General features: G+C 43.5%; 1 protein-coding gene across 1 annotated transcript; it reads right to left on the bottom strand.

Moving 5' to 3' along the window:
* Window positions 1-4,023: 4,023 nt before the first annotated feature.
* Window positions 4,024-10,357, bottom strand: LOC127105008 (uncharacterized). The gene is made up of 4 exons (XM_051042163.1): window positions 9,653-10,357; window positions 9,215-9,538; window positions 8,698-9,106; window positions 4,024-4,091 (listed from the first exon to the last, which is right to left on the bottom strand). The coding sequence occupies exons 1-4, from the start codon at window positions 10,355-10,357 to the stop codon at window positions 4,024-4,026; spliced, it is 1,506 nt and encodes a 501-aa protein (XP_050898120.1).
* Window positions 10,358-14,038: the final 3,681 nt, after the last annotated feature.

Consider the following 14,038-nt stretch of genomic DNA (forward strand, 5'->3'; position numbering starts at 1 on the left):
GTTCATCCGTCCAAACACAAAAACAATAAAAGTTGTATATTCTTTTCTCATCCCTTCATTCGTGTTTGCACAATAACATTTTCATAACAAATAACATTTCATTCAACAAGTGTGAAAAGGGCTCCCTAGGAGTACCTAGGACGTTTTGGGTGCCTAACACCTTCCCATTGCGTAATTTACCCCTTACCCAGATTCTCTGATCTTTTCATTAGTTTTCTATGTGTAAAACTTCTTAGGCTTTTGTTCGCTTTTTAGCCATTCCTTTGGATAAATAAAAGTGCGGTGGCGACTCGATTCTTTGTATGCTTTGCTTTTGATTTAGTCAATAAATCATAAAGTGACGAATATATCGCTACACACGCATGAAGCCACATGGCGTACACTCAGCAAACCCTAACACCAACACAGACGCCGGAGCTCTGCTCTGGTCGTCTTCCCCGACGAGCCTCCGATGGCTCCCACGGCGGCGCCACCATGAAATTTTCTAGAATTTCACTAGACCTACACCATTCCACTCAGTTTTCCACGCTGGTTCCAAATATCACATTAATTTATCCTAATTCTTCCTAGGTTTTGCAAATCGAAGAGAATAAGTTTCTAGATCCAAAATTTCAGTCACCACTAAGTCCTCAATTCTCACTCAATCTCAATTCTAAACATATATTCGTGATCTACACAGCACGATCTTCAATCCTATAACCTAAAATCAGCAAAAGGAGAGAGTGAAATTGATGTCACCTGGAAATGGAGACCTTTGAAATCGCGTTCTCACAAGCTCAGCTGCTCCAGATCAACTCCTTTGCAGTTCATTTGAAACTTTATGCAAAAAGCAATGGCTGAAACCTCTTGAATACACCTCAATTTCCAAATCCGATCTCCACGATAATGCACTTGAACTGCTTGATTTCTTGATGAATTGCACCAAACGATGGATGATTCTTGATCAGTGAAGCATGAGGATCAAGAATATGCAATGATCTTCGAGGTTTGTGTGAAGAAAATGCAAATTCGAAGAGAGAGATTTTTGGAGAATTTCTTGAATTCTAGATCTGAAATGGTTGTTCTGGCAGTTATGATTAGGGTTTCACTATTTATATTCCTTGCTAATAACACTGCTAATCATATTAGCCATGTACTAATCATGATTAGTGACTTATTAAGCAAATTGCCAAAATGCAAAATGAGCTCCTATGGCCATAATGCACGTGCTCATCCCCATGCTAGGATTTTAATCCACTCAAGAACAACCAATGGTCATGATTTGAAGATTATTTTTCTTGCATCTTAAGCCAAGAATGAATGGTGAAGATTTACTTCAAAATGCACATGTGTGAAACAATGAATATACACGCCTCTTTCATGCATGGCAAGGGCTCATTTTTACTCAAACATGGTCCATGAAGAAAGCTGAAGTGAAGCCTTACCTTGGTTCTTTGTGAATTTTGATTTGTAGCATGATATCATCCTTAGAACAAATGTGAAATAATGTGACTTTTGACCATAATTCCTTGAGGCTTAGCTTGCACAATAGAGTCAAATGATGTCATTTTGAGATGCCTTGTACATGGGAAGCACTTTGCAAAAAGAATGAACCAATTTGAAGCATTATATCAAAAGTTATGCCATTTTGAATTTCAATGCATACTTTGTGATCAAATGACTATGACTCCTCAACCATCCATCATATGGACATGAATTAGGACTTTTTGGAAAGAGGAGACCAAGATCTACAACTTTCATGTTCACCAAAAATCCATTTGAAACTTCTTTGATATTGACAAGTCAAGTTGAAAGTGGACCAAAAACTTGCCAAATTTGGAAACTTTGAATTATAGGTCATTTTCCATTTTTAGTAACTTTTTCCATGACCTTTGAATCTTCAAGATAGATGTTTAGAATGATGAATAGACCCCGTTTTAACATGATTGAGGTGTCTCAACTCATTTCCCCACCTCATAGCCCTTAGTTGACTGCACAGTTGACTTTTGGTCCTCAGATGACCTTGAAATGTCTTGATCAACTTAAACCTCTACCACTTGGTGAAATTGCTTCAAAATGAAACCCTAGAACATGTAAGCTCCTTATAATACTCTTGTGATCCTAATCCCAAGAAAATACCTCATCTCTTTGAGAAACCCTAGTTGGAAGAACTGCATTGGTTAGGGTTGACCAGAGGTCACAACCCTAATCCAGAGGAACTTGAGGATGAACTCTGAAACCTTTGATGATGATAGAACCATGATGATGGTGATATATCCTTGCAGATAAGATGATTCTCAATACCTTTGAAGAATCAAGAAACCCTAATTGAAGCCCATACCCTCAAATGGTTGATGATCAATTCATAGAGATCCTCAAGCTTGAATCACCTAACTTCCCCATCTTTTTAAAATACTTTGGAGGATGACCTTCTCATTTCATATGAGATGCAAAATGCAATGCCTAATGCCCTAAAACATGAAATGCAATGCCCCAAACTAGTCTCAAGAAAAGGAGGGCAAGTTTTGAGGTGTTACAGCTGCCCCTATTCGATCCACTATGAACCTATCAATATGAACAGCCTCGGCTTTCAGATGATCAGGGTGAAGAGTGATTGAATACCAAGAACAAACGAACAATTTGCGCTCCACTGGAAACTTTCTCTTTTGTTATTATTTTTTGCTTTTCTTGAACCCCAAAAACTTCTTTGATTTTTTTCTTGGACCCCTGCACAAATATTTTTCTTTCGCGCGGATGATCCCTAACCACCGCATTTGAACCCCGACAACTTCATGTCACTCTTGCTGCCAGACAATGAACTCCGCTCTCCATTTGAACCCCAGTCGCCTGACGATAACTCTCGATCGTCATTGTGAACCCCTTTCTCCAGAAGACACCCTGCGTCTCCTTTTCTCCATTTGAACACTGTTCTCCATTCTCCTGTGCTAATTCCGTTGGCAACGTCGGAAATAGCACCAACCACCACTCTGATGGCGACATACCAGAGGGTAAACCTTCACAAAAGGAAGGTAACATGTGCATTTCTTCCCTTGAAGACACCCATACCGACTTCTGTTGGCCTCGCCAAAGTCTAAGGTGACACATGATCAGAAGACAATTCTGAGGACCTCATCCCGGATACAATCTTCAACTCCAATCTCCATCTCTAGTTGAATCCAGTTATCCAGAAAATGCCTAGCACTTCCTTTTCTCCTGGTGGACCCCAATCTCCGCGCTGATCGCGTAACGTTCTCCAATCTTCATTTCCATCTCCGCATGACGGAATCTCTTCCTCCAATATCGCGCTACTGGGGAATAATGTTGATTCAAAATCACGATGCCAAGCTCCTCAGAGTAACATCTTCACCAACAAGCTAAACCAGCTCTCAAACGGTAACCACGGTTCGAGACTAGCCTATGCTTGCAATGCCGATGCATGAGTTTTACAGCGTAATGCTCCATAACCATGGAAATGCTACACAATTAGTTATGCAATATGCTATGCTTCTCTAAATGATGAATGCATAAAAAGTATCCCCCTTAGGGGACGGCCGAGCAACTCTGTTAAGGAACTCAATATCGCTCCAATCTCCGACCCTGCTTGGGATAACACTGATGCCGAGAAACGAGTAAACCTCAAGGGGGATGACCTCTACTGAACTCGATCTGCTTGGCGATTTTACTGGGGAAAAACTACCAACGCACACCCCTGCCGGGGAAACAGTAACCTTCAGGCCTGGCTGTTGAGGAAACACCGACCTCGAACCCGCTGGGGAGATACAGAATATTTGACACGGAACACCCGTCGACTCGTCGAACACCGGTATACACCATCTAACCACAGTGTCAACTTTCCACTTTTGAGAGCTCCCAGACTCATCCGGTCTTTTCCGATTCATCACCTTGTACTCTCGACTTCTCGTAACTTCAAGAAAATCAACCTCCTTAGATATGTGCCAAGTCTCCAGTCTTCAGAATTTGAAGAGTCTTCTTGATTAACCCCCTAGGATCGTCACAATTATTTCTCCGTCTCTACACCATTCTTCAATTCCTCATCCCTGATTGAACCTTAAAGGAATCTTTTGTCAAAAAGAAACGCTTCGCACCACCACCTGCAAGGGAGTGAAAATAACCAACAACACCTGCAAAAGAGATCGTTAGATAAAACATGCCCCAGGCGCGCCAAAATTCCAACACCCAGGTCACTCTATCTTCCGAACAAGATTTCAAGTTTCAATCCTCTAAACATGCATTGGAAGAGACCCCTACTTCTCAAAATGCAAAGATTCTTATCAAAATAAACGGATGTTTTTGCAATCAAAGCGGTAATGAAAACAAAAACAAAATTATTTGACTGAATATGCATTTTATTGATTGAAAAAGGTGGCTCGTAACTGAGCAGTATACAGGAAGCAATCCCTGAAAAGAGGTAATTGCGCACAAAAGGAAAATCTATCCTAATGGCAATGTGAACCCGTGATCTCATCGTGTTCCAACCCGGTTACAACCCATATGTCCTCAAGACTCTCCGCGCTTTCTGCCTTCCGAAACAAGACGCTTTCGACCGATCTCCACTTTTAGATTATCCATGTGTCCTATCCAAAGTACAAACGACCATGCTAGACGCAGTGGTTCGTTTCACTCCCTCTTTTGCCTGGACCGCCCTTTCGGGTTTTCAGTCCACCGGGATACCCTTTTTTGCCCAAGCAGCCCTCGTGGGGTTTTCGACCTTCCAGGTGTACAGTTTTTTTTCTTTTTATCCCTAATTTTTGCCCGAACCTTTTTCATTTTCACTTTTAGGTTCTCCGGGATGCCCATTTTTGCCTGGACTATTTTATTCTTTCCGTCCAGCGGGTCTCTTATACGAAGTATTTTTTAACTGCGTACGCATTCACAGTGGATGGAAAATCCTCACCATCCATGGTCGTCAACAACAAGGCTCCGCCAGAGAATACCTTCTTGACCACGAATGGACCTTCATAATTTGGTGTCCACTTTCCCCGACGATCGTTCTGAGGAGGAAGGATCCTTTTCAACACCATATCTCCCACATGGTACACACGAGGTCGCACCCTTCGGTCAAAAGCACGCTTCATTCGCTGCTGGTACAACTGCCCATGACAAATGGCCGCCAACCTCTTTTCCTCAATCAGGCTCAACTCTTCATACCGAGCCCTTACCCATTCAGACTCTTCCAATTTCACATCCATCAGGACTCTCAATGACAGAATCTAGACCTCCACTGGTAGCACAACTTCCATCCCATACACAAGCAAAAAAGGCGTTGCCTTAGTAGATGTACGCACTGAGGTTCGATACCCATGTAATGCTAATGGCAACATCTCGTGCCAATCCTTATAGGTTACGACCATTTTTTGCACAATCTTCTTAATATTCTTATTAGCCGCCTCGACCGCCCCATTCATCTTTGGACGATAAGGAGAAGAATTGTGATGCTCGATCTTGAACTCCCGGCACAGTTCTACCATCATCTTGTTGTTGAGATTAGAACCATTATCAGTGATGATTCTTTCGGGAACCCCATATCTGCAAATGATGTCTCTTTTCAGGAACCTGGCCATGACCTGTTTCGTCACGTTTGCATAAGACGTCGCTTCCACCCACTTGGTGAAGTAATCAATAGCCACTAATATGAACTGGTGCCCATTCGAAGCCGTAGGCTCGATCTTTCCAATCATATCAATGCCCCACATAGCAAACGGCCACGGAGACGACATCAGACTCAACGGATTTGGAGGCACGTGCACCTTGTCAGCATAAATCTGGCATTTATGACATTTCCGCACTAAGGTGAAACACTGAGCCTCCATTGTCATCCAGTAATATCCAGCCCTTGGCAACTTTTTCACCATCGCATTCCCGCTGGTGTGGGTACCAAACGATCACTCGTGCACCTCTTTCATCAATTGGCTTGCCTCTTTGTCATCGACACATCTGAGCAAAACCCAATTAAAATTCCTCTTGTACAAAACCCCATCTTTATTCAGATAGAACGCCATGGCCAACCTCCTCAGAGTCTTTTGGTCCTTCTTAGACGCTCCCTCGGGATACTCTTGGGTCTCCAGATAACGCTTGATGTCATAATACCACGGCTTCTCATCATCAGGCACTGTTTCGACAACAAACACATAAGCCGGTATATCCAGCCGTCCCACCTCAACATTAGGAACTTGATTCCACCACTGCACTTTAATCAAAGCGGCCAGAGTAGCCAAGGCATCTGCTAAAGGATTTTCTTCCCTCGACACATGGTGTAATTCCACCTTGGTGAAGAACGTCAACAATCTCCTCGTATAATCCCGGTATGGAATTAAGTGGGATTGATGCGTATACCATTTCCCATTAACCTGGTTCACAACTAAAGCGAATCTCCATAAATAACAAGGTTCTTGATTCGCAAATCAATCGCCTCTTTGCCACCCAAGATACAAGCTTCATATTCAGCCACATTGTTGGTGCATTCAAATGTTAGTCGGGAAGCAAAAGGAATGTGGGATCCCTTTGGCGTAACCAAAATAGCACCAACTCCGCTACCATTCACGTTAACGGCCCCATCAAACATCAGAATCCATTCGGACTCAGGGTCAGGCCCCTCCTCCGGGATAGGTTCCTCACAATCTTTCGATTTAAGAAACATGATGTCCTCATCAGGGAACTCAAACTTCATCGGTTGATAATCCTCAATGGGTTGCTGGACGAGGTAATAAGACAATACACTCCCCTTTATTGCTTTTTGGGAAGTGTACTGGATATCGTATTCAGTCAAAATCATTTGCCATCTCGCAACCCGTCCGGTCAATGCTGGCTTCTCAAATATAAACTTGATCGGATCCATCTTGGAAATCAACAAAGTGGTATGAACCAGCATATACTGTCTCAGTCGGCGAGCAGCCCATGCCAAAGCGCAGCAAGTTTTCTCGAGCAGTGAATATCTTATTTCATAGTCGGTAAACTTTTTGCTAAGGTAGTAAATTGCATGCTCTTTTCGACCAGACTCGTCATGCTGTCCCAATACACACCCCATAGACCCCTCGAGGACTGTCAAGTACAGGATTAACGGTATCCCCTACACAGGAGGCATCAGAATCGGAGGCTCCTGCAAATATTCTTTTATTTTTTCAAATGCCGCTTGGCAATCATCATTCCACCTGACCGTTTGATCTTTTCTCAACAACTTGAATATGGGTTCACACGTGGCTGTTAGATGAGATATGAACCGTGAAATGTAGTTCAATCTACCTAAGAAACCACGAACCTCTTTTTCTGTTCTCGGTTCAGGCATTTCTTGTATCGCTTTTACTTTAGCAAGATCAACCTCGATTCCTCTTTCACTTACAATAAACCCCAACAACTTGCCGGACCGCACTCCAAAAGTGCACTTATTCGGATTCAACCTCAATTTGAATTGTCTCAACCGGTCAAACAACTTGGCCAAGTCTACCAGATGTCCCTCTTCTATTTGTGACTTCGCTATCATGTCATCAACATAGCATTCGATCTCATGATGAATCATATCATGAAACAAGGTCACCATAGCTCTTTGATACGTGGCACCGGCGTTCTTGAGACCGAATGGTATCACCTTATAACAAAAAGTGCCCCATGGTGTAATGAACGTTGTTTTCTCCATATCATCTGGCGACATTTTAATTTGATTATAGCCAGAAAAGCCATCCGTGAAGGAAAACACCGAGAATTGAGCTGTATTATCTACCAACACATCGATGTGAGGTAATGGGAAATCATCTTTCGGGCTAGCTCTATTCAAATCCCGGTAGTCCACACACATCCTCACCTTTCCATCCTTCTTCGGTACTGCCACAATATTCGCGACCCAAGGCGGATAATTAGTGACAGCTAGGAAACCAGCATCCAACTGCTTTTGTACCTCCTCTTTGATTTTCATGGCCATCTCGGGTCGAGTTCTGCGCAACTTCTGCTTTACTGGAGGAAAATCTTCTCTTAATGGCAACTTGTGTACAACAATATTGGTATCCAACCCTGGCATATCTTGATAAGACCAGGCGAAGATATCAACATACTCTTTCAACAGTGCTACCATTCTGCTCTTGACATTCATCTTCAAAGAGGCCCCAATTTTTACTTCCTTTCTGACCTCCTCGGTGCCCAGATTAACAATCTCAACTTGCTCCTCGTGCGGTTGAATCACCTTCTCCTCTTGTTTCAACAACCTGGATAACTCTTCCGGCAGTTCACAATCTTCTTCGCCTTCTTCTTCGGCATGATAGATCGGGTTGTCAAAGTCATATAGGGGTGTAACAGGATTGTCATCAATGAGATCCGGAGAATAATCGCATCTGCATGAATGTTGATTCATGCATTTCTTTAGGGTCGGAACGAGACAAATTAAAAGGGGGGAAAATGAAAACAAACATTGCCATTTTATTATTTTATTTTTAAACTGCAAAAATAAATGAAAAACAGAGAACACCGCTTTTAATGCGAAAAACATCCGTTTATTAATGATGCAAATAATGCAAAATGAAACACATGAGGTGGCCCTTACAATGGACCATTACGTTTTGGGCAAAACGTATGGCTTTCATGCAAACAGAATTGACAAACAGAAATATTACTCTTCACGCAGAGTGACAGTGATGATCTTTTCGGCTTTCCAATTCTGGATCTCCATTCCTGGTATGCACGGTTTTATCCACGAGTCAAGCTCGCAGTCACTGTCAGTCTCTTCACCCATAGCACAGATGCGGCCTGGATCTAGCATTCCAGAACTGGTGAACGTGAACGGTTGGCGACGACCTTTATCCTGTCCAGACGAGCCTCGACCTGAATGATAACCAATCCCAAACTTATCCTCCTTCACCGCAATATCTAACACTCTTCCCCATCTTGGGGCCTCTCCACTTTTCACCACCTCCACAGTCTGCTTATAAGAAGCAATGGACGACTTCTTCTCTCTTTCAGCAAAAACGGCATTCTCCACCTTGACAGTTTCAAACGCCTGGCTTGGTGTTTCGAATATTTCACCGTCCATTTCCATGTACTTAAATGAAGACAACTGGATGACAAAAATATCTTCCTCGCCGCAAACTGTCACCACTTGCCCGTCCAAGACATACTTTAGCTTCTGATGTAGAGTCGATGTTACTACCCCAGCAGCATGTATCCATGGACGACCCAACAAACAGCTGTACGCCGGCTGAATGTCCATGACATAAAACACAGATTTGAACACCTCAGGACCAATCTTTACGGGGAGCTCAACTTCCCCGAACACAACCCTTTTAGAGCCATCAAACGCTCTAACCACCAGATCAGTAGGCCTCAAAATCGATCCCTCGCAGTCCAATTTAGCCAAGGCCTTCTTAGGCAACACGTTGAGTGACGAGCATGTATCAACCAAAACATGTGAAAGCACAGCTCCTTTACACTCCATCAAAATGTGTAGTGCCTTATTGTGATTGCGCCCGTCCACAATAAGATCGAGATCAGTGAAGCCCAACCCATGGCTGACATTAACACTTGATACCACTGTCTCTATTTGATTGACTGTAATCTCCTGCGGGACGTAGGCCTTCTTCAAGATCTTCAACAAAGCATCTCTATGACCTTCTGAACTCAACAGCAAAGATAAGATCGAAATTTTGGACGGAGTCTGCTGCAAATGATCAACAAGCTTGTACTCAGACTTCTTAATAATTCTCAAAAACTCCTCGGCTTCGGCGTCAAACTGACTTTCCGGCTCAACAGGCGCCTGTGCCGCTCTAGGAGTATCCTCATTCACCACCTGCTTTCCTTTTTCCTTGGCTAGAGCCTCGGCCTTATCTTTCTGTTCTTTTTCTACATCTCCACCTCTCAACGTGTTAGGTGCAAACAACCTCCCGCTGCGAGTGAAACCACTAAGTCCGACATTGTCCACCTTTGAAACGGTGGTATCAACTGCAGCCTGACCTTCCTGCATTTCCCCATTGCAATACACATCACCACCATAGTCCCATGGCACAACACCATCATTTTCATACGGAATAGGTCCAGGTACCGTGATGGTAACTGGAACCACATTTGCCGGCACTGACAAGTGGACAGGATCGAAATAGATGGTTATCGTTGAAATATCCTTATTCTCCAAGGTAACTTTCTCGAATCGGAGACTTCCCTCATCCATCATTTTTTGAACCGTCTCCCTCAACATTACACACCCGCTTGTAGTTACAGCACAAGCAGCACAATAATTATCACAACCCGGAAAAACTCCATTCTTTAACAAATGACTCTTGACCACAAACATTGGGGTCCTCAACTGATCCACGTCCGTCACCCAGATTTTACTTTTATCCTCAGAAATTACATTCACCGTCATCTGACCATGCATCGGCATGGGATTAGCATTAACATTCGGCGATGGTGCAAAATTGATTGCCTTGGAATCCACCAAGTCTTGGACAACATGCTTAAAGGCTTTACAACCCTCAATATTGTGCCCGGGAACACCATAATGGAACTCACATTTGATGTTTTCATCATAACTTGCAGGCCTCTAATCTGGTCTTAACGGAGCTAACGTCCTCAACTGTACCAACCCGAGATCCTTCAACTTCTTCAACAGAAAGGCATATGTCATGGGTGGCCTATAAAACTGGCGATCTGCCATCCTTCCCCTAACTTGGTACCCAACCCTTTGTGTTCTCTGCTGAGGTGGCTGCTGTTGCTGTTGCTGTTGTGCGGGTTGATTATCAGCAGGAATCGTTACTACAGTAGTATGCTGGTAGTAATGATTCATACCGGGTCCTCTTTGGGCATACACAACACTCGAGTCACCCTCTTTCTTGCGTTGACCATTTCCGAAGGGCTTCTTCAATCAAGACGACGGAGCATTTCCTTGTATCTTTCCCATTTTCAACCAACTTTCAATCCTCTCACCAGCCACTACGATATCCGCAAAACCAGTAACTGGACATCCCACCATCCTCTCAGCAAAAGTCCCCTGAAGAGTGCCCATGAACAAATCTGACATCTCCCGATCCACTAATGGGGGTTGAACCCTGGCAGCCAACTCTCTCCACCTTTGTGCGTACTCTTTAAACCCCTCGTTCGGCTTTTGAGACATACCCTGCAACTGGGTACGGCTTGGTGCCATGTCAGTATTAAATTGGTATTGTTTGAAGAAAGCATCCCCCAAATCCTGCCAGCTCTTTATATCTGACGATCTCAGCTTGGTGTACCACTCGAGAGACCCGCCAGATAAGTTATCTTGGAAAAAGTACATCCAGAGCTTCTGATCCATGGTGTAGGCAGATATCTTTCGAACAAAGGCCTGAAGATGAGTTTCCGAGCAAGAGCTTCCATTGTACTTATCAAACGTGGGCACCTTGAACTTCTGTGGGATCACAATCCCCTCAACCAGCCCCATATTTGTCATGTTAATAGCCCTAGGAATGGTATGGCTTTTTAGAGCCCTAATCTTTTCTGCTAGTACCTGAATCTCTTTGTTCGGAGGTTGAACACCATACTGACCGAACTGCTCATTCAGCATAGAGAACTGATCCTCTTCTTTATCCTCCACAGCCCCAAAGAAAGGAGAAAACTGAGTTTCCTTCAGAATGTTGCCAACATGACCTGGGCCACTGCCTGCAGCAAAACCAAGACCACCACCATTGTTGATGAATACACCACCATTAGTTGTCTTCTTTCTGGGATCGCCACCACCCCTAGAACCACCAGGACCATGGTTGGAGTTACCCTCTTGACTATTGCCATTATTGGCAATCGAAGCCAGCTCAAGGTTCTCCACCTTCTCGGCGATTGCTTTCTGCTCCAGGGCGAACCCTTGCATGGCATTGATCAACTCACCCATTTTCTCTTTCAGCTCGAGAATTTCAGCGTTGGATGGATCCATCAGACTGGGCTTGTTGCGTCTAGTAAAGTATCTGTGCGGACGAGTTACGTGTAGAGGGATGATTCTGCATGCGGGAGCAATGATTCTTGTAACAACCAAACACATTAGAAACCGACACCTGCAAAATAGAGAACAAGTTATTATGATTCATGCATGAATGCAATGTTTATCCGTATAAGGAACATTCTGTCCTTCGATCCTGGCTTCATTGAGACGGATAATAATTCGACAGCAACATTCTGACATAAATCATCTGGCTTTGCCGTACAGAACAGAAAGTTGTGCTTAGCAAAGATATCACCCGACCATGTGTGTGTTAGGTAAGTGTAACACGGAAAAGCAAATAAAGCTTTGAGATCAATCACTGAATGATAATAACCACTGTATAGCAAAAGTGCGCAACACGTGCGAGAGTCATATGTCATATCTGATATAAATCAACTTTACAATCCTCCAAAATCGGAAAGAAATACGAGCAAGTGAATTCCGTCAACATGACTGACGGTAATCCAACACATGATAACAACTGCAATAAAAATCTAATCTGAAGAAGGTCCCATAGAAGACTCTGCATCATCAACCATCCCGGTAAACTTCATAGCGAACCTGAGGCCAGTGTTCTCCTGCTGAAGTTTTCCCACCTCTTTCTGATGAATCTTCATCTGACGAAAATAATGGTCCCTCTCAGCAAGATAGTAATCTCTCTCGGCCATAATCTTCGCTTTCTCTTCTTCCTTAACCCTCAACTTCGCTTCCCACTTTGTGGTAAGGGCTTTGACTCTAGCTTCCCTCTGAGTCTTCACAAGGACTTGTCTCTTCTTTTCATCTTCAATGACCTTCAAAGCTCTAGCCAACTGCTCTTTGGTAAGGTCGTGCTCCTTCGTAGATGACTCTAAAGCTTGGATGATTTTGCAATAAGAGGCGGTGTCTTTCTCAAAACGCTTCACCTCCTGAGCATGTCTCTTAGCCTGGTCTTCTGCTTTCCTCTTGACTTCCTGATTAGCCAGTTGAATTCCCGCAACACTCATTTCTATCTCAGTCTTCTCTGCTTGCAGTTGATCTCTTGCTCTCCTCATCTCAAGAGATTCTTCCATACTGACAGAAGAGCGTGGCTCCTCAATCAATGGATACCAAAGATCACCCATAGGAAATGGAAGACGAGTGAGCTCAACCCTCTTTCTGAGCCAATCATCAAATGGAGGAAAAGACCTGTTATTAGCTCTACCAAAAGGAATCTTGCCTTTCCTTCGAATGTTGCGCCATGCATCAGACACTTGCACCAACAATGACTGATTACCCTCAACCGGAAAGTAGAGAGACTCCTGAATCTCACGCTCGAGGGGAGAAACCTCCATAGCAAACCCCATTTGTCTCTTGAGAAGCGTCGGGTTATAATTAATACACCCTTGAACTCCTATAAGGGGCACATTAGGAAAACTCCTGCAGTTGTAAATAAAAACTTGTCCAGCCACATCAATGTGAGTCCAAGCTATGTCCTTGGCTCGCAAACCCATTAACTTGGTTGCCCAATTTACAACATGGTCAAGAAAGACAAAGGCACCCTTGAAAGGCAAATATCCCACGAACCATTTATATAACAATTGAGCACAACATCTAACCAATCCTCCACGACGCTTCTCATTCCGATTATGGACCGAATAATAAACATCCCCAACCAAGGTAGGAATGGGATTCTTCTGAGCAAACACCCGGATGGCATTAATATCCACAAAGTTCGTCTGATTAGGAAACAAAATAATTCCATAAATGCTTACGGCAAGCAAAGCACAAACAGTCTTCCAATTACCCAAAACAACATGTTCCTTGGCTTTGGCCTCTGAGAAACTCAAATGAAAACCGGACAACTTTCCTTTCTCCTTCAAACCTTTCTTAGTCACTTCCGGGCTCAAATAAAGAGCACGAGAAATCTCAACAATATCAGGTTCTTCCTTAGTAGCATAAAAAGGAATCTGGTTTCTGACCCGAATGCCTAGAATACCGGCATAATCCTCCATCAAAGGTCCCAACAAATAGTTTGGGAAGACAAAACATCTCAAACCCAGATCATAAAACTGGAGAAGAGTATGGATGACACTCCGATCCCCATCTGTGAGCCTGAAAACCATCTTCGTAATACTGCCATAAGCCTCACGGAACATCCCC

This window comes from Lathyrus oleraceus, chromosome 1 (assembly GCF_024323335.1).
Source record: "Lathyrus oleraceus cultivar Zhongwan6 chromosome 1, CAAS_Psat_ZW6_1.0, whole genome shotgun sequence".
In the NCBI taxonomy this organism is placed as follows: domain Eukaryota; kingdom Viridiplantae; phylum Streptophyta; class Magnoliopsida; order Fabales; family Fabaceae; genus Lathyrus; species Lathyrus oleraceus.